At 40.6% G+C, this 26,479-nt stretch overlaps 3 protein-coding genes and 1 long non-coding RNA gene across 6 annotated transcripts in view; 1 reads left to right on the top strand and 3 right to left on the bottom strand.

Moving 5' to 3' along the window:
* Positions 1–593: 593 nt before the first annotated feature.
* LOC147175356 (uncharacterized) lies at positions 594–4,909 on the bottom strand. Its single transcript, XR_015094594.1, has 3 exons — positions 4,578–4,909; positions 2,742–2,876; positions 594–1,055 (listed from the first exon to the last, which is right to left on the bottom strand). It is a non-coding gene; the product is annotated as an uncharacterized LOC147175356 (long non-coding RNA).
* On the top strand, positions 4,707–22,213 carry bnip2 (BCL2 interacting protein 2). Of its 3 annotated transcripts, XR_015094592.1 has the most exons (12): positions 4,707–5,874; positions 8,059–8,154; positions 8,263–8,357; positions 8,799–8,975; positions 10,597–10,779; positions 10,962–11,064; positions 11,133–11,264; positions 11,362–11,448; positions 11,517–11,615; positions 13,098–13,133; positions 15,067–16,914; positions 22,030–22,213. XR_015094592.1 is itself a non-coding variant. In XM_086073612.1 (11 exons), the coding sequence occupies exons 1-11, from the start codon at positions 5,528–5,530 to the stop codon at positions 15,122–15,124; spliced, it is 1,413 nt and encodes a 470-aa protein (XP_085929738.1). In that variant the 5' UTR covers positions 4,707–5,527; the 3' UTR covers positions 15,125–17,237. The 3 variants fall into 3 exon arrangements, 1 of the variants encoding a protein (XP_085929738.1); XM_086073612.1 differs by lacking the exon at positions 22,030–22,213 and having other exon boundaries at positions 15,067–17,237; XR_015094593.1 differs by lacking the exon at positions 13,098–13,133 and having other exon boundaries at positions 4,711–5,874; positions 22,030–22,211.
* gcnt3 (glucosaminyl (N-acetyl) transferase 3, mucin type) lies at positions 18,040–19,314 on the bottom strand. The gene has a single exon (XM_086072715.1). It carries the CDS (start codon positions 19,312–19,314, stop codon positions 18,040–18,042), a length of 1,275 nt encoding a protein of 424 aa, XP_085928841.1.
* Positions 21,300–26,479, bottom strand: part of LOC147175353 (uncharacterized) — an 18,019-nt gene continuing 12,839 nt past the window's right edge. Inside the window, exons 12-16 of the mRNA XM_086073611.1 lie at positions 24,990–25,185; positions 24,458–24,663; positions 23,568–23,668; positions 22,318–22,489; positions 21,300–22,198 (exon numbers count right to left, since the gene is read on the bottom strand). Coding sequence (XP_085929737.1) covers positions 21,831–22,198; positions 22,318–22,489; positions 23,568–23,668; positions 24,458–24,663; positions 24,990–25,185 — 1,043 coding nt within the window. The 3' untranslated portion in view covers positions 21,300–21,830. The remainder of the gene's footprint in view (positions 22,199–22,317; positions 22,490–23,567; positions 23,669–24,457; positions 24,664–24,989; positions 25,186–26,479) is intronic.

Raw genomic sequence — 26,479 nt, 5'->3', positions numbered from 1 at the left:
TCGTAACTCGAGGTTCCACTGTTCCATATTGACGCCTTCTTAACTCATTCACTCACAGACATTTTCACAGAAGCAATCCCCTTGCTGGATTTTGACTGATTTTGCAAGGCCCACACAATATTGTGTTCTATTGCTATAAAAACATGGAACCTACCAAAAGAAAGATTAGAGTCTCTTCTTTCATTTGGTAAAGTATATTTCTCTCTGTTTCTGTTTTGCAGCAATTAGCATTAGAATATAGATAAGTTTCATTATTATTCACAAAGCTATTTAAAATTGTGACATGGCCCTGCTGGCCGTTTGTGTAATACCTACCATTTCCTCAACGGTTCTTTGCAGTTGAGAGGCTGCATCAAAGCCTTCTGTATGCTCTAGCATAAAAAATAAAATAAAAAACATAAATACATCTTTGGGACATTTAAAACATTTAGAATATAACGTATTTATACGTTTTTGGGAGCAAATGAGTTAAAATAATCGGCTGTCATTTTATTTAGATTTTTCAAGAAACACAAAAAAATCAACCATTTGCATCATGAGGAAATGATTTAGGCAAAAAAATATTTTTTCCCCAAAAAATTATTATAAGAGGGTGACGATATGCTAAATAAAGCCTACCACCCAAAATGAAGCATTTTTCTCCTCCAAAATCGCATTCTACTACATAGCAATGTTAATTTGAATTCAAATAATCAGTCAGCCCTATCTAAAAGTACAATAAAGTGCTCTGCAATTCTGACTTGAATCGCCTAACTGATGTCAATCACAAGCGAATATTGGAGAGGCCGGCGTGGTCTTTTGTCCCACCGAGTGATGAACGATGGCCCTTCAGCTGGCGAGCGAAACAGACGGCGCTGATTGAGGGAGCTTATCTTTACGGTGGAGCCATGGACTTGTTAACGGGATGTGATAGCTTGCGTCCGCCGAGCTGAGCGGGGAAATAAAGCTGTTGGGATCGGGCTGCTTTGCCATCATTCACGGGAGTAATGATGTCTGTCTGGCTCAGAAGTAAGTAATGGTCCGCCCACAGGTTAGCGACCAGGACGCAGCATCACCTACAAAGTTGAATTTGGATCAGCGAGCAAGAGTCACTCCTATATCTTCATGCATTTAATAGGCTATTCAATAACAATTAGAACACATTGTAATTTCAGAGGTTCATGAAGTTTATTTGAGGGACAACTGGGTCCAAATTTCAAGCTCTGGAGTTCTGAGGTTGTTCATTAGCTCCAGTAATGACGTAGCTGGGGACCAACATGGCTGCAAAGCGGAAACTCTTAAAATATCCCATGTGTCCTAATAAAATAGCTTTATTAGTGCACACGGCTATGGCAACATGCTATAAACGGTATTCTTAGGATAACAACAGAGGTAAGAGCATGTTGAGAGGATACAGTCAAATATCAAGCTGCACTCAATTATCTTTAGCAGGATAATTAATCAGTTCAGTATGCACATGGAGTCTCAGAGGCATATTTGAGATAATTGTTCTCATTGACTTGATGAATTATTTGTTTGCTGATTTAATTATTTTCACATTTGGAAAACAAATGATTGGACGTTCACACAAAGCAGTAAAGCACATATATTTGTTTCTTAATTTCGTGTGACGGAAGGTGAAATTCACTAAGTGCGCTGATGTTGTGAAACATCCTAATGCGGAATGTCTCTTGAGAAACGAACAGTAGCCATGTTTGCAATTTATGTCATCATGCGTTATCTTTTTTCCCCGCCGACCCTAAACCTCAGCCCTGAGGAGGTCAATGAAACACGTGTACCTTGTTGCAACCAGCACACGAGACACTGAATCAAAGGCTAATATTTCTTAGCTACGAGGTCAACCCTCGGTTACAGACGCTCTGTCCTGGTTTAACTGGCATTCTGAAAACAATCATCCCAGTCCTCACGGCTACAAATCAGGAGGGCGCTTTTAATGGCACTTGCTTCTATTTATCATGCCGTTTTAAATGTTTTGCTCATTTGTTTCCTTTAAATATTTCATTTTCCTTAAAATATTCATTTAACTTTGCCTTTAAATTTTTCACCACTCCCCTTCACTCGGCTATGGTCTTGTCTCCTTTTTAGGCCTCTACAATCATAAATAATTATTCATCTACCCAGAAAGAAGATCACATAAAACATGCACATGAATCCTTTTTGTCTTTTCTCATTAGTGATATACTTCGAGTTGCCTAAATACTTCCCGCTACCGCGTTTATGGAAATTGGTTGGAGAATCTTCCTAATGACTGCTTTGGTTACGCCGTCCACCTCAGATCCTGCCGTTGCTTCCTCTTTTCAACATGAAAGGAAGGGGGAGGTAGCGCTGCAGCATTTGCGTACAGCTCTGGAGTTCTTGCATTTTTTTTATTTTATTTTTTTTAAAGGGGAACTAGTCACATCCTGCACCTGACTGCTTCACTTTATTATTCAAACCAACTGGCATGGCTAAGTGGAGTCACATGTGCAGGAAAAAAAGCTGCTCTCTAGCAATTAATTGCATTTGTAATTTATAAGGACGGGAGCAATATTAAAAGAGGATTCTAGCTTGCAATCATTTATTATTATTATTATTTTACTAGACATAATATATTTCCTCAAATAGTGGCCTCCCTCTAATGGACCCCATGCCCTAATTAATAACTGGGTGCATCATTCATGCAACGCCTCAAATAGACATCTCATTTCTTGCCCTCAATAATAATAATAATAACAGGCGGAGCACTGGGTGGGTGAAATTACCTTTTCTTTGACATTACATCTGTAAAGCTGAAGTTTACTGAAGCCAAAGAGAAATTGCTGCAGTAGGCAGTCCACAGCATTTTGGAGCAAAATCGGCCCATAGAGATTCCTTACTCAAAAGATACAAGGTACACTCTGAAGATGAATAAGAGAGTTAAATATAAGGGATGTGAAAATACAGCAACAATCACATATGATTATGACATTTCAAAAGAAAAAATTGGGCAAGTACTGATAACAAGATAGAAGGCCTTATTTCAAGGTATCGATTTTATTGTCAGGAACTAGAAATGAGAAGAATAGAAAATCGCCATGGATTTCATGCAATTTTAAGGACAATTGTTATATTGGGATATACACGCCTTTCTTTAAAATGGTGTTGTGGGGTTTTTTTTGGGGGGGGGGGGGGTATTATGTATCATAAGTACTAGTGGTATCTGTATTTGGTATTAGTGGTGACTACTCAAGAGTTGAGCACTCGTTCTGGTATCAGTCTGAAAAAGAGTGGTATCGAGCATCCCTAAAATTATTATTTTTATTGCAGCATTAAGTATTCTTGAACAACCAGACCTTTTCGTAAGCCAATTCTTTGAAATCGCTTTCTAGTTTTTTGATTATCATAAATGTTTCTCACTGGTACCCTTCTGCAGTAGCATCACATAATAAAACACACAAAAATCTGAATAATAAAACAAATAAACCAATTCTTTTTATTTTTTATATACTATCATTTTGTATTGTTATTTTAAAGATTAATTTGTACAAACAAAGAGGTCTGTTACTCTTTGTAGTTGAATAAACATGGATGTGGAAAGAGGGTAACCATCATATTGACTGATTATGAAAAAATAAGATAATGGCATGCTAAAAATACCCTCTTATCCGAGAATCTATGAACAAATGATATATTGAGTGTTCCATGCGTCATGGCTGCAGCCTGGCGAGCCGATTTATCCTGGATAAAGTGGAAACATTTGTCTTCATTTGTAAGGTAATTGTGCCACGATTCATTAGAAACCAGCACCACAGCGGATGAGAAGCATAAACTCTAAATTTGACTGGATTATCCTTTTGTGATGAGGCCTAATGATCCAACAGAGTAAATAGCAACGCGCTAATTAGAAATTACACCGGATGATCCCGTGCACACACAGAAGGAATTAACCTGGAATCTGCAATATGTGAGAGATATCTCTTTCTAACCATGATATCCGGTGGGATTATTATTATTTTTTTAAATTAAGAAATCAATTGAAATAATGTGATTGACAAATCAGTCCACAGATAAAGAAATATAAAAGGTTAGATTATATTATGTTACATTGGTTCCGGTTAAATTCAAATCCATGGCAACACTTGAGCGCTTAAGTGTGCATTTGCCTCCACCTAGAGGAAAAAGTTAGCCAGTGACTCAGAAATAAAAATCTGATCCAAACCCACCTGGGGACATGTGTACAGTACTCTATAACTAATCAGAGATTATTTAAAAATCCACATCTAGCATTAAAATGTATCAATCACTGCAAATTCAACCCTAACTTGTAAGTGACTAAATATTTTATTCAAAGCTGCCAGAGGAAATGTCTAACTAATCACAGTTTATTTACAATACATTACATATTAATTTTCTTAAGTATGAGGTATTTAGTAAACCACTTAAAATGTATCACTTTTGTCTATGACATACTTGGAGCCAAGTGGGAGTTAATAGTTTGTATTTTATTTTAGTTACGATTTTGTAACTTTTTCTTTTTAGGCCCACTAAATCATTCAGTATCGTGATGTTTTGTTCACTGTGTAATAATTGACAACTGAGCGTGTTGATACGGTACCAACCTGTAAAGCCAGTAGACATCGGCTGCAACTTGCAGCCATTCCTTGCGGTTGGAAAAGGAGAGAAGATGGGCGGTGGCTCTACGGTTAGCTCACTGTTAGCAATGTTAGCGAACAGTGGGTAAAGTTGGCTAATGTTGGTTAATGGTTACGAGTACTAGTTAGCAAATAAAAAATAAAAATAAACTGTAAAGAGTGGCCCTTAACAGCGAGTGTAACTGGCAACCCCCAGTTAGTGTTGTAAGTAAATGGCAAAATAATGGTAAGATGCAGGTGAGTCATTCTAAAAATAAACAATTCAAAGTCAGCTCGGGACAACTAGCGCCGCAAGCGACGTTGTTAGATATTAGCTGTTATGCTTTGGCAACTAAACTGCTTGGGTTGGGTACCACTTTATCAATCATTCGGGTTGGCAAATCACAGGATAGTGGTTTGTTGTAAACGTAGCAACTGTATATTATCTGACGTGGCACCGTGGTCAACTCCACATAAATGCCGCAGGCAAATGTGCAGTTGCCATTTATTTATCGCGGAGACAGTTTACGACATTAACGTCGACATAACGTCATTACTTACGTCAGTTACGTACGCTTGGAGGGGAAGGAAGGAAGGAAGGAAGGAAACCGACAAGTGGGCTCACTGCGCGTTGGAGCCCGAGCAAAGCTAGAACTCCTTCCATGAACTCTTTCGGTGGCGCATTTGGAGATCCGGGGAACCATTCCTGGACCCGAAGCGACGGTCGACAGTGTTAATTTAAGACGATATGTAGTGAGTCGGTAAGTAGCTTGTTGTCACCGACAACGAAGCGAGCTGCTCCGCGTGCTAAAGCTAACGCTAACACCCAAACTTCTGAAGGAGTTGTGTCATATTTCGGGTCGTCAGCTTGAGAGGGATTACACAACAAACCGGTGTTTCTTAGCTTCTCGTAGCACCATCGGCTGCAGGCGGACGATATGGCTTCAGATGTGATAGAAAGCGAGACGACGCTGAAGGGTGTGAATGACACAAACTTGAACAATAGTCGCCCAGATTTAGGCACACCCAGGCGGATTCACGACAGCAACAGACACGCGTCTAGTCCATCGTCTTCTGGGGTGTCCGGAGAAGTGGACGAGGAGGAGCTGGACGAGCTCCAACACAGCACGGCGTCCACGGTGGAAAATGGCGAGGAGGCACTTGAAGAGAGTTTAACCAAAACAAGCAGCAGTCCAGAGGAAAGGACGACCCCGGACAATGAACAGAACCCCGGTGTCCCGGTGGATCTTCCTCAGCCATGTTCTCCAGTTAGACCCAGTGGAAGGTATGTTGTGGTGTGTACACTTCATTAGGTCATCTTGCGATGACAACTACAAGATTTGTTTAAATGGTTTCTGGTTTTGCAAGTACACTGGTGCATTCTGTCCGATCAGCCCATTCGTGGAATGTAAAACCCACTCCGGCTGAATATTTTTGAAAAGTAATCTAAAAATTCATTTTCTTTTGCTCAATCTCATCAGATTGCACACACATGCTTGATCATGTGCCTGCAGTGAAGTGTGTTTTGATGTTGTTATGTTCTGGATTAAAATGCTGCTTGACAGGTAAATTGCACATACCTTGGCTACAGTAATTATCATTGTGCAATGTGATTACTCTACAGTTGTTATTTCTTTACACCCCAAACAGTTTAAATGGCAGTGGTACAGACAAACAGAATGACACTCAATTTAGGATTTATTTATTTGTACCGCTAGTCCAAAGCATGTACTGAGCGATTTTTGTTGAACTATGCATCAGCAATTTTTCCTAACCACACCCTCTATTGATTAATTTCTTAAATCTCATTTTCCAGTGCGAATTCCTGTACAATTTTTACCTCTAGGTTGTATGTTATGTGGGGAATTTAGGCACATACACATAAGCGCTACAAGCTAAGCTGAATACTCGCAGTATTGTCAATTACCGAATGCCCAGCATGCTTGTGTGTCTGGGTTTGCAAATAACAGTCATGTATGTGATTATTGCATCAAAGGCAGCTCTGTACAGCAAACATACAGATGATCAGCATTAGCGAAGGGAACTTTGTGGTTCAGAGAACTAAGCCTTAAACACCCGCATGCAAGCTTTTCAAGAAGCCAGTGATCTGATTAGGGGGCAAGTAGTAAATGGTAACAGTTGGAGAGACTTTAATGACTGTGCATGATTGGACAAGCGGCATCTAGCCAATACTAGTGCAAAAATTAGGGAACGGCAACATATCATGTAAACCCGTATTACGATTACTCAAATTGACTAGGTTTGTGTTTTGAGGCTAAATCGCAATGGATTAATCCGGGCCCTTCTTATAAAGACCCTCTGTCTTAGCTAGAAATGCACCAGTAATTTGTGTCCAATAGTTTCATTTTTTATTTTATTAATTTAATTCACTGTCGAATCTGAAATCATCTCCAAGCTGTCTGCAGTCAAATCCCATCAAGGCTGTCTCGATGTTCTGCCATATTTCCAAATATTGTTAGGCTAAATATAGCATATGTGTCTGCTGTACAACTGTAAAGTACACCAGCGACACAACTAAGGCAAGCCTCTCTTTTACGCAGAGGTCCTGCAGAATTGTTGCATCAGAGCCTTAACAGCATTTATCGACCTGTGCCTTTTACACAGAAGCCAGAGAAGAGGGATAGTGTCATAGCAAAGAAAATTGCTTTCAACTTAATGGAGAGGGCGAATGTACACTATTTACGGAATGTAATCCAACATATACCGTAGTAGCTTGTAAGTGTAAAAATATTGCCTCAGTGGTTGAATCCTTGTTTAGTTGTTCTTTTAAAGAAGTTTGTTGGGTGAAAAGACACTTGTATTTGGCTACATGTCTTGTTTTGTAAATCATTGAGGCCACTGAATTGTCCCAACTGAATGGTAAACATGTAACAACTTCTACAATTTAAAGTAAATATTAAACGCGGCCTTATAGTTCCCGATTTTTTGTGCATGCATCATTCTCCAATAAGAGAATGTGTGAGTCAAGATAAATTATGCTTTTGCTATACACTGCACCAGAAACACACAAACGTATGTGCCGCTATAATTGGCTCAGCTCTACTTTGTCATTTTTTTTTAGAGCTTTGCAAATGTTTAGAAATACAATCTTTGATGTGTCCCATACAAAATGGATTTCTGTTTTAGAGAACAATTTAGGGATCTCGATAGTGTTCAGGTAGCGCTTGAACGTAACCTTATTAAGGTGTTAATTGTAATGTTCTTCAAATGTTTTAGGTTGGGAGGACTTTTAAGTGTCAAAGGAACCAAATGAGCGCAACTTTGCCTCCTGGCAAATCCTCAGTGTTCGTTCCAGTAATCCACAGCGTAATCAGGCATAGTTTAAGAAGAACGCGTTTGGCATCCGCGTAGGACTGATGACTTGCGAGACTCTTGTTGTATCCAATCGAACATATTTGCCATTCAACAGGGGCGTTACGGTGAGCAAAGTGTTTGTTTTCTTTCCCAGCCTGGAGCGCCAGGAGTCAGTCGCCACGACAGAGGCCCGATTAAGGATGGAGGGAGTCGAGCTTAAGGAAGAGTGGCAGGACGAGGACTTTCCACGGTAGTATTACAAGCACCTTCATTGTCGGAGGGAACGCGAGGAAGAGGCTTTACAGCTCGGCACTGCACGAGCCGAAAAATGCTTATCTGATTACTTTCTGCCCGTTAGGCCTCTACCTGAGGAGGAGGAGGAGGAGGAGGAGGAGCTTGAAGAGGAGTTTGAAGAGGAGTTGTTTGCAGGAGCCTCTGAAGAGGGAGATCCTGGTAATCAAAAACGTTTGTCGCGTACAACGTAGTGGATAAACAGGAATGAAGGAAGCTACATTTACCTGCACCAAGAATTTATAAGACATGCTTGTTTGCAAAGAGAGTGGTGCTCAATTTTTAATGTAGTTTGTGTTCCTCTTTGACTGTGAAGTATGATTTTATTTACTTTCCTTTTGTCAAGGCAGGATTGTATTCGATTTGAATAGATTTTGCGGAGGTACCTAAATGTGTCACCTTTGAGTGTATGTTCTCAGTTATGGGTGTGGACATCGACACAAAGAAACAGAAATGTGAACTAGTTCCTTAATCTTGGTTAACTTTGGATGACCTTTAGAAAAAAAAATATATATATTTTTTTGCTCTCAAAAACATCTAGTGTGATTCCGGACATATTATTATCTTATTCACCTTGCTTATTATTCTCCATCTGAACCACAGGCTATGTCGTCAACCACGGTAAAAAGGAGAAGAAGAAGCTCGCAGCTCCGGATATCAGCCTCACTCTCGACCGCAGTGAAGGTTCCATTCTTTCTGACGAGTTGGATGAAAGTACGGAACTGGACTTGGACGACATGGACACGCCTTCCGACAACAGCAATGAGTTTGATTGGGAAGGTAAGGGCCTTTGACAATGCAGCTTTATTATTTCAAATATGCTGCTCGGTCAACTTCGTCATGTTTGAGTGTGTTAAAGTGCTTTTAAAAAAAAAGGTGTATTTTTTAACCTCCAGTGGTGCAATTTGTCAATGGATTGTTGTGCTTGTCATGCACTTCATCACAAAAGAGTGCTTATTGTTTTTATGGTTCTCTTATATGATAAAACACTATATGGACAAAAGTGTTGGGACAGTGGTTAGTGAAAATGTTCGAAAATATGGAGTTGGTCCATCCTAAAAATGGGTTGCTGATGAGGGTCAGGCTCAAGTTCTTCCACATCGGACTCATCACGCCACCCTCGTTTTGGACACCGCTCAAAAGGACTGTAAAAATCTAGACAAACCCTCGATTGTTAAGAGGTGTGTCCCTTTTTCTTTTGTTAATACAGTGTATTGTCTTCATTGGTTCAACAGGTTTGCGTCAGTAGGGAGCTGTCTAAAGTGGTGTTAAAAAAAATGCTGTGTTGTTTTTGTCTTTCCACACTGCTGCCTTCCGCTTTTTCACGTGGAAGGATTGTTTCCATTGCCTGCCTGGAAACAGGCTGCAGGCCAGCAACAGGTTTCTCTCTCTCGCTCGTGGTAAGGTTCCTTGGACAGTCCCCGGACGCCCCCAATTTATGCTCAATCAAACCTTGTTGTCCAGATTATGTTGTCACTTTTCTTTAAAAAAAAAATAAAAAATCATAAGATGTTTCATTCTAAAAAAAATTTTTTTTTTTTTAAATGTGCATGACTTATTTTCCTTTGGTGAAATTTTAAGAAATTCATTTAATGCATGAATCATTCTTGCACACAATATACATTTCATTATAAAATAGGTGAAAAAGACTCTTTATCTAAATTCAGTCTATAAATGTGTGAGGTATTTTTCAATAACAGAAATTTTAATTAGAGCTGCAACTATAAAACATTATTGTGGATCCCACATACCGGTAATCTCTGTGATGTCCATTTACTTCAGGGATCTTTTACATGTTAATACACACTACTGTTCAAATGTTTAGAAATGTACTTAATTTTGAAGGGAACACACTTTTTTTCACTGAAGATGGCATTAAATTAATCAGAAATTCAGATATTTTTTTGTGTGGCAAACACTAATGCAAAAAAAAAAAGGACATTTCTAAGTGACATCCAAACGTGTGAATTTAAATAGTTCATCAAATAAAGTCAGAGTATTTGAATGAAAATTGAATGTGCAAATTGCTAAGATTTGCTGGTGTATTAATAAAGCGTAAGTGGAGCAGAACATATAAATGAGGCTGATAATCTTGATCCTTAATCCATGAATAGTTCAAATCACCATGGTTGGTGGTCAAGCAATGGAGCCGTGATTCTCCACGGAATGATTCTTTCCTTTTTCCACCACCTCCATTTCTGTTGACATGCAAAGATCATTCACTCTGTATCGTTATTTAAAACAAGAAAACACAGGTGAGATTTATTTTGTAATTCAGATACAGCATGTTGATCTGATCCCCTTTGATCAGTCTAATGATCAACAACTATTTACGTGATTATTTATTCCAACCAGGGATACCAAACGCACAGCGACCTTATGTCACTTACTTTCCTTTAAGATGACCTTCCCAAGCCCAAAACTACAGAGCTACTAGAAAAGGGCGTGGAGTCGGTCCATCAGTTCGCTGCCTCGGAGGAGAGCGACGAGGACCGGCGCTGGAGGATATTTCGCATCGGAGACCAGGAACACAGAGTGGACATGACGGCCATTGAACCTTACAAGCGGGTTATAAGCCACGGAGGTCAGTGTGTGTCGGTCACGTCATGCCAACAACTGCTCATGGCAAAAATGAGTGGCCTATCCAATAACATTGGATCAAGCAAAATAGCAAAAACCTCAAGCATGCCCAATACGGTTGGATGTATTTACTGCACATTTTATTCTAATTGTAATCCATAATAATTGATATGTTTTTCACTTCAGGTTACTATGGAGATGGCTTGAATGCCATAATTGTGTTTGCTGTGTGTTTCATGCCTGAGAGCAGTCAACCAAATTACAGATACATCATGGACAATTTATTCATGTGAGTGTTTTGTCTGGCTCGCCAGTGAACATTTTCGAACCTTCGCTAATGTAATGAAACCCTCGCAGGTATGTCATTGGCACGCTGGAGCTTTTGGTGGCGGAGAACTATATGATTGTGTATCTTAACGGGGCAACATCGCGGAAAAAGATGCCAACTGTTGGCTGGCTCCGAAAATGTTATCAGCAGATTGATAGAAGGTAAGTGTCACTGTGGTTTATAAAATAAAAAATATATAAAAAAATAAAAATAAAAAAAAGAAGTCATTTGTGTATCGTCTCCATTTCTGTGTTGCAGGTTAAGGAAGAATTTAAAATCTTTAATAATCGTCCATCCCTCTTGGTTCATTCGCACCGTGCTGGCACTCACAAAACCTTTTATTAGGTAACAGAAATGTTTAGAAGACAACACACCTTATTGATAAATAATTAACACATTTCTTATGTTGACAGCTCCAAATTTAGTCAAAAAATCCAGTATGTGTTCAACCTGGCCGACCTCGCAGAGTTTGTCCCGATGGAGTACGTGTCCATTCCGGAGTGTATCAAACTGTGAGTACTCGGATCCTCACCTCTCACACATATTCTCCTTTTTTCTTCCTCTGTGTTCTAAACAAGCAGCACACTGTTTTCTTGTCTTCTGACGAGAAACCATGATATTCGTTGACCCACCGTGAAAATCAAATACTCTTTCAGCCGTAATGCCGGCAAAATTGTCTACATTTATATAACAAAATTAGTAAGTAGAAATCATTGTGGTTGAGCGGTCGCCGTTCTGGAATATGTTATGCCTTAAGCCTAAGTGGATCAGGTGATTATACTTACACAAGAACCACCTATACAAGCATGTTTGAGTACAGTATTTTGTTTTTTAAGTCAGACCGCTGTGGACATGGACAAGGTATGGCCTGTGGGCTGCATATTGCCCATTAATTATTATTATTATTTTTAGTTTGGATCACCAAACATTTAGATGATTAAGAATCCTGTAATATTTGTTGCTTTATTTAGCTGTTTTCCCTGAAATTAAATTATATTCTTTTATTTGTCTTCATTTTCTTACATATGAACTAATTCACTGCCATTGACGGCTATCAACGTCATAAATTCATTTTAAGTATTTCAATTAGTTAAAAAAAAAAAATCTCCACTTTTGTTAATAGTATGAAAACCTAGAATTTTTTTATTGTACATTTAGAACCGATATAAAATTTGTGATTAATCGTGAGTTAACTCGTGAAGTCATGCGATTAATTACAATTTAAAAAATTAATCGCCTCTTGCCCCTAATTTTTAATCATCTTTTTTTTTTTATGAATTTATGGCAGTGAATGAGTTAATTTATTTATTCTACATTTTTAAATATATCATTTAAAATTGGTAAGACACAATTTTACTTTTCTTTTATTAAACATTTGTTTAATGAATTACAGTTAAATTAAAAGATAAATAATACAATTAAAAATAAGTATGAGTTGAGCAGGAATTGAGCTCTATCGAGCTCTCACTTTTATCTGTTGAAATAAATATGCAGCACTGACTGCTTTTCTAAACCAGCTGCTGTCTTTTTGCACTCATGTTGTTGGTGTAAGCAGCGCATATCATTGGGAGCTTACATTGAACGATGGAAGCTGTAAAACAAAAAATATGAAGAAAAAAAATCCTGACAAAATGTCAGTAACGCTGAGTTATTACTCTAAAATCTCAAGCCATTTTCAAGAAAAGTTTTGTTTTCCCATATTGATGATTACAATTAAACGTATTTTCAACAGTCGGCACCATTGCTAAACGTAATGGCAAAATCAAGTATCAGTACTCAATAGTGAGTACTTGTACTCGAACAAAAAAATCTGAAAAAAGTGGTATTTGTGAATGCCTAAAATTGATAAATTGCTCAACCTGAAGCAAAACAAATCAACCATATCATTATTATTATTATTATCAAACATATTTACTAATTTGGAAGTAAAATTGTTGTGTTTATTCGCTGTTTTTTTTCCCTCCTTAAACTCCATTTCCCTTCCCCCTCTTAAGGTTTGACGAGGAAAAAAATAGGAAAAGCCGTAAAAGGTATCATGTGTTTTTCATCTAGGGCTTGGTTGCATTTCACAAAACTAACAAACTGCCCTGAATAGATACCCCAACACCAAGCCCCCTCCTTAATGTTGCTTTGGTTTGAATTATTTTCACTTGTACCCAGAGCCAATAACATTTGTAATCAACCTCTATTTGTCCATTCACAAATTCACATCAAATGTGTTCTTTCTTATTTAAAAACAAAAAACAAAAAAACTTATCAGGGCATCTCTATGCAACTACCAAGAAGTTTGTGTGGTTTCTTTTTCTTTGAAAAAAGGTTTACAATGGGACTTTTTTGATATTTGGTAAGTTCAACCTTGTTGGCCTCATGAAAATGGGTTATAGTCACCAGGAAGTAGCTGGACACGGTCACGGCGGTTGCACGATTACGTCGCGCTCACGTGGTTCGCCCCCTCCTCCGCCAGTCACTCACTGAGTCGAGCCCTCACAGCTTGTTTGCATGACTCACCGCAAGGCTAACCGTCACAAGCCTCATTCCTCCTTATTTGCGCACGGCCATTTAATTTGCACATTTCGAAGTGATGACTGCTCATTTGCTTCGGTTTCTAATTGGATTTTGTTCGGAAGGGATGTTTGCGCACTGCAGCACAACACATAGGCACTCTTTTAATCTGATAATGTTGTGCACCGCTGCCCAAAAACATCTTTTGTGATTTGAATGTTTATCTGAACATGAACAGTAAGGGGAAGTCAACCCCCCCCCCCCAAAAAAAAACAAAAATTGTTTTATTGACAATATGTTCTATGCAGCCCCACTGGTCTAAATATGGTATTTTGGTGGATTACGAGTTACGCAGCAAAATCCAGCAGTTTTTATCAATATCAGAAGGCGGCCATTTTGCCACTTCCTGTCGAGTATAAATGACATCACAGTTACGCAGGTCTCAGTTAACAACTAATCACAGCTCATCTTCACAAAACAGGTGAGCTGTGATTGGTCGTTGCCTGAGCCCTGACCAACTGTGATGTCATCTTCAGTTGACAGCAAGTGGCAAAATGGCTCCCCCATGAGATGAGTAAAAAAAAAAGGATGGATTTTGCTGCATAACTCATAATTCCGCAACTGTAATATTAATCAGAATGTCATGTTTCGACTAGTGAGGTCACGTATAACATTGTCAAGAAATGTTTTTGGTTGCCTTCCCCTTGAAAATAACAACAACAATAAAAAGCCACAAGCAAGAAAAAACAAAACAAGATATTGAGCACCTAACAGCAGTTTTCCATAGTCAAAACACAGAAAAAATTAACCTGACGTGCTGGGCTCTGCTGTTGGTAAAAGGAATTTGAATTGCACAATTGCATGTCATTACTTTGCAAGAGCTTTTGTCTGATGTGATACTAAATACTAAAAATACAGCACAATTGTAAATTACTAAGATCTGTTTGTAGCAATATAAGCAGTAGTCCTATTGATAGTGGAATTACATTTATGATGTTGGAGGCTGGTCGACCTCCATTTTGTCCTGGATAGGAAAAAAATGTGAATACAATTTAAAAAAATGATAATAATAACTGCACAGACACTGTTAACATTCTTAACAGTCGTACAAGTGTTAGGTGTTAGTACTAGGTGAAGTGTTTAAAAAAGTCTTATTTAAATTTAGTGTCAGGATTCAAGTTTTTAAGAAGCTAACTTCTCTAAAGCATAAAACAGTCCGGAAAGAAGTACTTAGTGATCAGTTGCACATGATTAAAATGTGGTAAACTAACGTATTTTTCACCTCTTTTCAAAAACAGAATAAGTTGGTTTAACACATTTTAATCATGTGCAACTAATGTGCACAAAGCACCAGTAAAAACAACATTTGTGGTGATTTAACACTGTGCCAAATAAAACACAAATCAGAAGAAATGACTGCGTTGCTATGATAATCACGGCAATGTCTGTTTGTATGCGCAGGCTTGACCAGGAGGCGCACGGCAAAGTGGAGACGGCCGCCGCCGCCCTTCCGGAGTGATCCTGCCAAAATGCCCGGGATGAGGACGATGAAGAATGTTGGAACTAGCGCTGCCACTCTTTGTTTGTGCGTGTTTGTGTTTTGGGGTGACGTGACTGGAAAAGATTTGCATCAGGAAAGTGCCTTTTTGAAACGATGCTGCCTCTTAAATTGTGGAACATTTTGCGAGTTGTGTTACGCTATTAAGCAGCTCCGTCCCTTTCTTTGTCCCTCGTATGCTGTCCGGGAGGTTTTTAATCCTTTTTGTTTTGTCGTAATTTACTGCCGCTCTATCATCATGTCAAAACGACCTTCTCTTCTTACTGTTGTATTTACTCTTTATTTAAGGCACTCTGTTACAAACATTTGAATCAATGATTTAATTGCTGCATGTACTGCTTTATTACATTTAAATATATATTTATATTCAAAAAGGTGTCAAAAGGAGAGAAAGTAATATATTTTTATTGTTGCTTTGATTTTAAAAGTTCATTTTAGGACTCTGACCCCCCCAAAGGTATTTCACACATTTTCGTTCACGTGAGAAAAGCCTCACACCCCACCCCACCACTTATACCACCAATAACCTGCAACTTGTGTGGGTTTGAACACCACTTTCGTCTTGCTATTGATCAAAATTGTTATGGTTTTATTTATAAAAATGGTGACATTTGCTTATTTATATTAGAGATTCATGCGGCTAAGGGCCAAAGTAGCTTTGAGCTATTGCACACAATACTTTTCAATTTGACCACTAGGTGACACTCTAATCCTTAAATGACTACAACATTTTTGACAGTAAAATGAGGTGCACTGTAACGTCAAATATATTTTTACACAAGCACGAGTATGCAATGCAACTCCTCACTACAGTTTACTGGAATCACAAAAAAAAGTACACCCTGAGGAAATTCTCCGTGTAATGTTTACTGGGAAAGCGAGGGGAGAACATTCCTGGGTGTCTTACGATGTAATGGTTTCTTCCATTAATTACATTTTTACGAACGAGCCACTGATTGTGTAATCTGACTAACGAGATGCACTGTACACATAATACTAAATCCATTAAACTGAATGGTCAGAGACAAAAATAAGAGCCTCCATGTGGTGATTACACTGTGCGTATGATGTACTGTACATGCTTTGGCTAACTGCAGGTTACACTTCATTACCCATTCACCAGCAAATTAATAACTCAAAACATGAAATTTATATATATATATTTTATCCTTAACTTAAATATGTAGGCTATCATTATTCCAGTGTCGATGCCAGTGATTTAGAGTGAACGGCAAAACAATTACATACTGTGCTCTTCCACTAGATGGCAGTAGGTACAACTACCGGTGCGTCACACTTTACACTCATACGAAAAGCTTTGCGGTCAACTCAACGGGCCCAGATTTCGCACGAAGAAGTACGGACCTATCATTTACATGAAACTTTAGACATTTATTTATTTTGTCCAATCAAATCCTTTGTGATATTTTGCTGTCTTCTGATTGGTTCAGCTGAGTAGTGTGTTCTGTTACTTCTCTAGTTGATATGTCCGCTAAATGACTGATTCACAGGAGAGTATGATTTTGGAGTTCGGACATGATTTAAAAAATATTTTTCAAAGAGCAATTTTGAAGAAAACCTGGACTTTATTAGGCTGGGTCACCCAACTCCGTTGCCGTCTGTCTTGTTTTATCACAGAAAATGATTTTGGGGTGTGCTTTCAGAGCAATATGTATGAGCGCTAAAGCTAGCACTAGCAGACAGGTAGTAGCAAAGAAATGAGGTCTGCTGTGTCTGCATCAGCATTTTTGGTGAGTGCAATGTTTATTTGTTTGTTTTAATAGTTGTTTTTATTTATTGAATTAGTGCATTATTAATAATGGTATTCATCTTCAAATACGCAACATGACAATGATTTAATGTCGTATGACAGTTAAACTGTATTTGTTTTTTGTTTGTTATTATTTTGTTTTTGTTTGCTATTATTTTGCAAAGTAATGGCGTTAAGAGGTGGATTAAGTTATTTAAATCTCTACTGAAGGCCCAGGTCCAAAACTGCACGATTGTCAAAATTTGCCTATTTCCTGATAAAGTCCTTAACGTGATTTTTGAGGATTGTTTATCCAATGAATTATCTCAATGCTTTTAATGTAATTCAAAATAATATTAATCATAATTTAATAAAATGTAGTTTACCATTTCAGCCACTTCTTTGTGATGAAAGTGCCACACTACTTCATCTCGACATCTTGTAAAAACTTGAAACCTTTGGGGAATTTTGAAGAAAACTGTTTTCCTGTTTTCCAGTCCATCTCCACTTTCTCAATGAAGCACATGCACAGTAAGTAAATGGAAATAAATAATAGTTCATTGCATTAGAAGGGAGGGGAGCGCACTTAAAAAAATCAGGATACATTAGCTGAAGCATTTTACTTTGTAGGTACTCGTATAGAGCTGTGCCTTGAGATAAAAGTGCCTTGACTTCCTTCTTGAGATAAGCGCAAACATTTGAAAGTGCACTTCAGAGAAAATTTTGTACAGTGTTACATTGTAACAATCCCTCTCTGTTTACACTTTACAGTAAACAAATCTCTTTTATTCCAGGGTAATAAACTTAAATGGTCACAATATACATCAATAATAATGGCCAAAGTTGTACTTTACAAAATTAACCTATAGCCATTTGCTTTCTGTAGGTATAAAAAGCAGGATTAACAAGATTTCACATTCATTAATGTACAACAAAACAAGAGTTTGAAATACTTTCTGCTTTCATTCTTCTTTGAAATGTAGTCAAAGATAATAGTGTGCCGCCATCTAGTGGCCAACAGTGGAATTATACCCAAAATACACAAAAATTCCGCAAAATAGCAGTACTGCGGACCCAGAACCAGCGATGGAGTATGATAATTACTATATTTCAAATAATGTCTGTATTATACTGTATAATGTCTCCCTAAAGCTTTAAAATACAAAATAGACTCCAAGCACCTAATAACAATGTCATCCACCTTTGGATCAAACTTATTAGCCAGAAGGTGATGTTGTCTCAGAAGCCACGGGAGGTCTCCAATTCCATACACACAAACTGCTCGTCTATTAACCCCTGCGCACGGCTCATACGGGGCCCCGTTCCTCACATCCCCCGACAAATAGCTCCATTTGACCACACGGGCGATGGCTAGCATGTCCGACATGTCGTATTTAGCATTAGCGGGCACCGATCCGGGCATGGAGGGCATCCGCTGCAAGGTGGCCCACAAGTGCTCGTCCGGGCTGTAGGTGTCCTTCTCCCACTCCAGTAACGCCTGAACCTCCCGGTCCTGCAGCACGTGTTCCACGAAGGCCCTGCTGGCCACAAAGTAGGCATTCCCAGTAAACATGGGGCTTCTAATGGGAGGTGGGCTTTTCCGCACGTTGGTCCTGATGATGGAGTCTGTGACGTTGTAGTGATACAGCCAACGTTGCTTCTTGTAATCATTGGTGGCCTCTGTTTCCATGCTGTTCCTCCCATTAAGCACCTTCAAAGCTTGCACCATCTCCCTGTTGGTCTTGATAGGAAAGTCCGTCCCGCATGTGTTAAGCAGGTACCTCCACCGGATGCGGGATCTCAACAAACTCGCCATGCAGTTCAAATCGGCCTGTACTCGCGACCACGAAGCGTAAACGACTCTCTCTCGTTTCCCAGCTATGAATACGTTCTCAAAACAGGCAACGATGGCATTCACGGCCTTATGGAATTCCACAGTGGATTTTTGGTCCACGTGCACGCAGTAGATGTTCTGAGGGGCGTAAACGGCGCGCAGGAGGCGCTCGAACATTTCGATCTGCTCGTGGATCACCATGGAGTAGGCGATGGGGAAATCTTTCTCTTCTTCACTCAGAGGAACCATAAAGAAGCCTCGCTGTATAATATAAGATTGACAATCCTGGGTCGCGTTCAGGTAGAAGTCCTCGGTTAGCAGAACTTGCCTCGCCCTGGAAGGTAAACAGGCTTGAAAGTCATCTTCACGGCCCGACAAGTCTCCCGTGATGATAGCAGAGCAGACGGGCAGGTCAGCTGCAATTTGCTGCGGTATCGTCGGATCAGAGTCCGTTTTCCATAGGACAAGTAAAACAAAGAAACCCACAAGGATGAGGGGCAGGATCCTCCAAAACCGTCGGCCTTTGAAGAACTTGCCGAAAATCCTTTTCTTGTTGGAGAGCTTCATTGCTAAGCAGGAGGATGCCGATGACCTCTCCAGTTGAGACATCATAGGAGAGGCCACAGTGTACATATTTATTACTTGACAACAACATTTGAAGCCCAGTCAGGAGGTGTGCCTTTACATGATACAATAAAGATAATCCCTAGAGGTGGCTTGCTCATTAGGCTATATAAAGAGACCCCACCCTATCTATTTTTTTAATGCTCCACATACACTCAGTAACATGCTTGGGAGGCGGGTGGATCGGAGCGTGGGAATATCATTTCCCTCGGTTCCGGTTCACCTGCTCCTAATTTTAATGCACCCCACACACACACACTTGTATATACACTGGGTGGGGTCACATTCACGGTTTAGGGGTAGAGTTCGCCAGTCGGCGAGCTGGCGGACTCAGTAACAGGGGTTAACTTTCACAAAGAACGCTGGGTTGACGACCGGGGCCTTCCCCTGCTGGGCCTGGGGTTCGGGGGTGTCGGCCGTCCTCCGGTGCCCCCATCTCCCCTTCTGCCCCCGGTGTTCCGTCCCTCCACGCGGCGGGGGGTGGGGTGGGTGCGGCTGCCCTCTCCGCTCCACTGTCCGGCCCCTCGTCGGCGCCGGTGCCTGGGTGCGGGTGGTCCCCGGGGTCTGGGGTTGGGGGGCTGCCGGTTGGTCGGGGGGGGGGGGGTTGTTTGGGGGTGGTGGTGGGGGTTGCGGGGGGGGGGTGTCTGGGGGATTGGGGACTTGGGGGCGGCTGGGGCTGGGTTGGGGTGGATGGGGGGGCGGGGGGGGGGTCGTGGGGGGTTCGGGGGTTGGGGGCCGGTGGGGTGCCCGGCGGGCCTGTAGTGCCCCGTCCTGCTGCGTTGGGTCGGGGGTGCGGGCCGAGTTGGGGTGGGGGGCGCTCCTGCTCCTGGGTTTGCTCTCCGGCCGGTGGCCCTGGCGGGGCCCGGGGGTCGTCCTTTGGCGCTGCCGCGGCCTGGGGGGCCCTGAGGTGTTGCGCTTGCTCTGTCCTGGCAAGGGTCGACGGCTCCCCTCTTTGGTGGAGATTTTCATGCATGCCAGATCCACCACACCAGCATCTACCGAAACTCAGACACAATCTGCTTCCTCATCAGGTCATTGAATCGGTGGAGGCTGGTGTCTGTGGATCTCACTCGGCTTCGTCTGTCCTTCCTTCCTTCCCTCGGTCTCTCCTTCGGTCTCTTGAGGTCTCCCTGATTTTTTATTTTTATTTTTGGGATTTTTTGGAATTTGGATGTTTCTTGGGTTGGGGGGGAATTCTGGTGGGTGGCCCGGTGGGTGGTGTCTGGTCGGTGCTGGATTTCACCTTCCTTGGTTTTCTTTGGTCCCCTCGGGTCCCCTCGGGTCTCCTGACGGCGGTGTTCGGTTTGGGTGAACGGTATGGGATTTTTTCTAATAGGTTTTTGGTGAGCTAACAAATACACGCACGCACGCACATACACATACTCACCCACATACAAAAAAAATATATATATATATATATATATATATATATATATATATATATATAAAATGAGCTCCCTAACGGCGCCAGTTTTAAAGCGTCTCACAGGGAATGGATCAGGAAGCGGCGATCGTGTTCACTGGAAGACTTAAGAACATTTGCAAAGCGTGTGAGCAGTCAGTCATCCCCACTGCTAGAGTTTTATCATCTGGGAGCTAGTAGCATAGCATTTATTCCATTCCATTTATGCTTAAAAAATAAACATAGGATAAACAAAAAATAAACTGTGATGATAAGCAGTGGCTGGTGTTTTTGTGTCACACAGTTAGGGACGTAGAGCAGAGTTTGGTGTAGAGTTTGGCAAACTAGCGGCCCCCAAACAGCATCTTGCCTAGGGCCCCCATAAAGCTAGAAACGGCCCTGGTTTAAGTAATACATGATTTTGACTTTGACATCCCACCAGCAAGTGTTCACTGCAGCAAATGTTTCAAAGATGCACTAGACTCATTTCACTGCATACATCTAAGAAAAAAAATCCACATTTTATTCATTTGTGTATCAGTGTTTACTTCTATTATGCCTTCACTATTTCCATCACAGTATCGAAATGCAGGCACTTTGTACAACAAAACCAAAACGTCCCAAAAGAAATAATCAATCAGCAGCGAGGCAATTGAAAAACATTACATCGGATACTCGCTTTGCTTGTAAATTGATTACGTCAGGTAGAGCATGTACTAAATCAGGCAACGAGCCTCTTTGTCTTGAGATGGTTATTATTCAAAATAAGTATGCTATTTATAGATATCAGCAAATAAAGATGAATATAATCCTCGTAACATCCATCCATTTATTTCGTACAGCCCTTATTCTTATTAGTGTCACGGTGAGCTGCACTAGATCACCTAATATTAACAACATAACTTTACATTCCCTCTGCTTGACAGACATTCCAATCAATACAAAGTGACATCGCCAACTACTGGCCTGGCATACATATTACAGTGTTTTCAGTCGTTTTTGCAGGTCCGTGTGAACTTTGTCCCATGATGACTAAGTCGTCGTTGCTGAGTCTTGACTAGGACTGGTTGAGACAAGTACTCTCATCCACATGCACATCCGCGTTGGCGTCACGCTCGTGGATAAAACTGTAACGACGGTACACGGAGCCGCCTCGACTCGTGTACACCACGTCCACCTCGTCGCCGCTGTCCGGTTCGGGCACACCGTGAGGCATGTTGGCGCCGCCGCTCAGTCTCTCGTAACTCTGCTTCCAGCAAAGCCTCCTCCTGGTTCGGGCCTTCACCAAGGCGAAAGCGAGCAGAGCCAGAGCGGCCAGCAGGGCGACGGCTACGGCGGCCGACGTGCGGTTGAGGACGCTCGACATGTTGGTGTCGGTTACCGGTTCGTCCCCTGACTTGGGTTCGGGGGCCTCCACGCAGAGAGCTACAAAAAAAGCAAGTGAGTGAATGAAAACTTCTCTTCTTTCGAAGGCACACGCATTTAACATCACAGATACTACAGTACATAAGGATGATCTATGGTAGTGGCGGCGTATACTGTACCTGAACGGCTGTCGCATATGCAGCAGTTTGTGTGGTTCCCTCCCGCCTGACAGCAGCGGGCACAGCGGCTCTCCACGGCGTGAAGGCCAGAATCTCGGTGACAAGTCAGGCAGTGGTCAGGTCTGGGCCCACTACAATGCTTGCATGAGATGTCACACGGCTCACAGGTGGCCTGCACGGGTAGCCGTTGCACAAAAGGGGATTTTTATTATTATGGTCAAACTACAATTAAAATGTATTTTATTTTACATTATCATAATTGGAGGGAAACACAGTGGACCCCCGCATAGTTCAACATTTGCGAGTTTGTTGCTTTGTGAAGCACAGAAAAACATGGCAAAAAGTCTTTAAATTATTTGTATTTACTAATCGACCATATGTATGATATATTTAATACAAATACTGTTGGCCATAAACACAAAAAAAAAATCTAACTAGTTAACCGCTCACCCAAACTAAAGATGCTCGCGTGCTCCACTTTCTGCAATTAGTAATAATAAATCCTTAAAGGAGAAGTCACCCCAAAAACATTTTCGGACAATATGTTGCATGCAGCCCCACTAGTCTAAATACAGTATTCTGGTTAGTATTGCATTAATAGAATATGAGTTAAGTAGCAAAATCCAGCTATTTTTATCAATATCGGAAGGCGGCCATTTTGCCACTTGCTGTGGAGTGAAAATGGCATCACAGTTAATCAGGTCTCAGGTAACAAACAATCACAGCTCAGCTTCAGAAAACAGGTGAGCTGTGATTGGTTGTTACCTGATCCCTGAGCAACTGTGATGTCATCTTCAGTTGACAGCAAGTGGTAAAATGGCCGCCCCCTCAGGTGGATAAAAATGGCTGGATTCTGCTTCATAACTCATATTCCACAAGTGTATTATTAATCAGAATGTCATGTTTAGACTAGTGGGGCTGCGTATAACATATTATTGTCAAGAAATGTTTAAGGTTGACTTACACTTAAAAAAAAAAAAGGCTTTCAATGGAAAACTCCAAGCATTTATTCATTTAGCAGAATTTTTTCCCCCATCCCTAAAAAACAATGTTTTTTTGTTGTTTGAATAATGGCACTTCCATTCATTTCAATATGGAAAGCTGATTTGAGCTACAAAATGAACTCGCATGTCAGGGCACCATTGTAATAGGTAACGATACGGCACATGAAGAAACGCCAGATGAAGTATGATGAAGATGTAGCACCATAAAACTGGTTATGTCAATACAACAATGTGTTTGCAGCACACCTTTTCTGTAAAGTACTTTCCCTCCTCACAGCGTGGATAGCAGACTTTGTCCTTTAGCGTGCTGCCATTGTCGCACGTCACACAGCTCTGAGGGGAGGCATCTGCCAATCACATGCAAAATTGTCGCTGCTATGTGAAAAACACTTATGTCCATTTAAATAAAAAATATTTTTGGGATGAAACTGAATGCAGACATCCCAAAAACGTAAAACTAGAGCTGTCAAACAACTACATTTTTAATCAGATTAATCACATCTTAGAATTTTGATTAATCATGATTAATCGCTTAATTAAAAAATCTTTTTTTATCAATATTTTTTGCCCGCCAAATTTAAGGAGCACCTGTTATGTGTACATTTTTTCGACATTTATTGTTATGAGGATGTCTTCAAAAAAATTTGTATCCACTGCACACGCTCATCCTCCTATTTTTCTAATCAGTTAATTACTTGCCTAATTGAAAAAAAATAATAAAATGACCCCAATATTTTGACATGAACAAATAGCCTGAATGTCATACGCAAACATTTATTAAATGCTTTACTTTAATGCATGTCGTTATGTTTATTGCTCAAACACAACCTGTGCTCGGTTTAACATAAACAACCGCTGTCAAAAAAGGATAAAAGGATCATCTGCGGTCAAAGTTAATAATGCAATTCATCTGCGTTAATACATGATGAATGCGATATTTTTTTGGTGATTAATTAATTCGTTAACGCTTTAACTTTGACAGCACTAAAAAAAAACTGGGGAAAAAATGGACATAAGTGTATTTCACATAGCAGCTACGATATGCATAAAAAAAATTGTGACTAGTATTGACACATAGGAAAGAAAATGGTGGCAGGCGGTTTATTGTTTTCGTCCGACGGCTGCTTGGCGGTCACCTGTGCAGGTGTGGCAACTGATGTGGCATTGCAGGCACGCGTCGTCGAGTCTGTAGAAGCGCTGTGGGCAGCGCTCCACGCACAGCTTGGTGCCTTGCAGTTCCAAGAGGGGAGGCAGGCAGGCCCGGCAGGATTCGGGCCCGGGACCTGTGCACATCTCACAAGAGTGGTGGCATTTCTCACAGTGGGAGCCCGCTTGGTAGTACCTTCAGAAATGCAAGGAGACAATGATATGGGAAAAGAGCATTGTGTGAGGAGATTGAACAATAAGACAGCAAATCTTACTGTTTCCTATAAAGCTTATAATCTCATTCTGCTGGGATGCACACTAAAATGTGAATGTAGGCGGCTCAGGATGACAACTGTTCTTTTGTTGATTGATGCTGACAACGTTAATTCCAATGTATGCTAAACATGTGGACTTAAAATCATTCCCAGTAAAAGATTGAGGAGAATGTAAACAAACCGCGAAAAGAGCTTATGTCTCGCAGTCGACAATACGGAAACAATGAGTTGCCATTCAGCGTCGTACCCTGTGGGACAATGGCGGACACAAAGATGAAGGAGGCGCAGGTATCTCGGGGAACACGCGAGGCAGTCCCTGGGCGACGACCCCGTGCAGGTGGCGCACACGTGATCGCATGGCAAACAGAACCCCAGCTGGGTTCCGTCTGCCTCCTGCCTGCTCGTGTACGTACCGGCCGGACATTCGCTTACGCAGGTCCTGTCTGGAAAAAAACACACAGACACGCCTCTCTTTTTATGCTCCACTCAAAGACAATCGATTGCATTGTACTACTATTTTTTTATTGTAGCCACACGTACACAAAACAAAAATCACAATATATTGTGCTGGTACAGGAGGTCTTTGCCTGACAGTGACATTATTGACCTTGTTATACTTCCTATTTACTGTAGGTTTGCTATTTAGTAACACGTAGCAATGCTAACTTTTTCTGCAGCAATGAAAACATCAACATGTTCTATTTTAAATGGTCTTTTAATTTTAGAAGACTATTGTTGTGAATATGCTACTTTAAAGACAGATATTATGCAAAGTTTACTTTTCGATCGGTTAGTTTGGTCTCCAGAGTGCCTGCCCACCCGTCAAGTATGATATGCTAAAATTAGCCACTGGTGGCTATGGGCAAGTGTCACTCATTTGCAGTCTGGACGCGAAGGGGTGAACATGTCCCTCTTTGGAATGAGTCTCAATGTCTCAATTTTGTTTGTTTGTATTTACAGCCAGAGAAATTGTTTATCATTGATCATGAAAATTTACCATAGTCATTGAGCAAACTTTAACATAAAATATTATGAAATATATTAAAGTTCTTAGTAACTGCTGGCATATAGGTCATAGCTTTTGAAATTGAATTTTAAAAAATAAAGCATTTCGGATAATGAATGGATGGTTAATCATGAAACTTAAACCAGTCCCGACGTGGGCATACTGTAGTTCCAACAACTGGAAAATCCATTTTTAAACAATGAAACAAAACTAATTTCCTCACTCTTCAGACTCATCACCTGAAGAACAATTCTGGCATACGTAAACAGAGTTGCCAATGGTCCATTTTTGATTGGTCAATTCTTTGCATATGTGACAACAAACCCCAAAATGACTGAGACAAGTTGGCTAATACTTGCTCCTGTTTAAAGTTAGCTTAAAACAGAGTAGTGACAAGATGCCTGAATCTCCCCTCTAACGTGTCCACGTGATGTGCTGCTAGAATTTGTCTATGTACGACGCCTGCTTCAAAATATATGACGTTGAAAATTTTTACTTTGGGTTGTGCAAAACAGATAACTGGCACTCATCTCAGCTCACAATGTGCTATTCTCTTCTCAGACAGTACACAGCCCGTGACCATTTATACAAAGAAAACTAGTATTCTACTTTTTCGTTGCGCCCTCTGGTAGAGAAGAAAATTGCAATGTGACAACTTACCCATGATACATCTAGCCCCGGTCTCCCGTACAATTTAGTCAGAAAGTCAGAGATTTGTTGGAAACGTACTG

This window comes from Leptonotus elevatus, chromosome 4 (genome assembly GCF_054856555.1).
Source record: "Leptonotus elevatus isolate MCC_2025b chromosome 4, RoL_Lele_1.0, whole genome shotgun sequence".
NCBI classification, from domain to species: Eukaryota; Metazoa; Chordata; class Actinopteri; order Syngnathiformes; family Syngnathidae; genus Leptonotus; species Leptonotus elevatus.
Note: the sequence above shows the minus strand (reverse complement) of the source record. Positions and strands in the feature narration are given on the sequence as shown.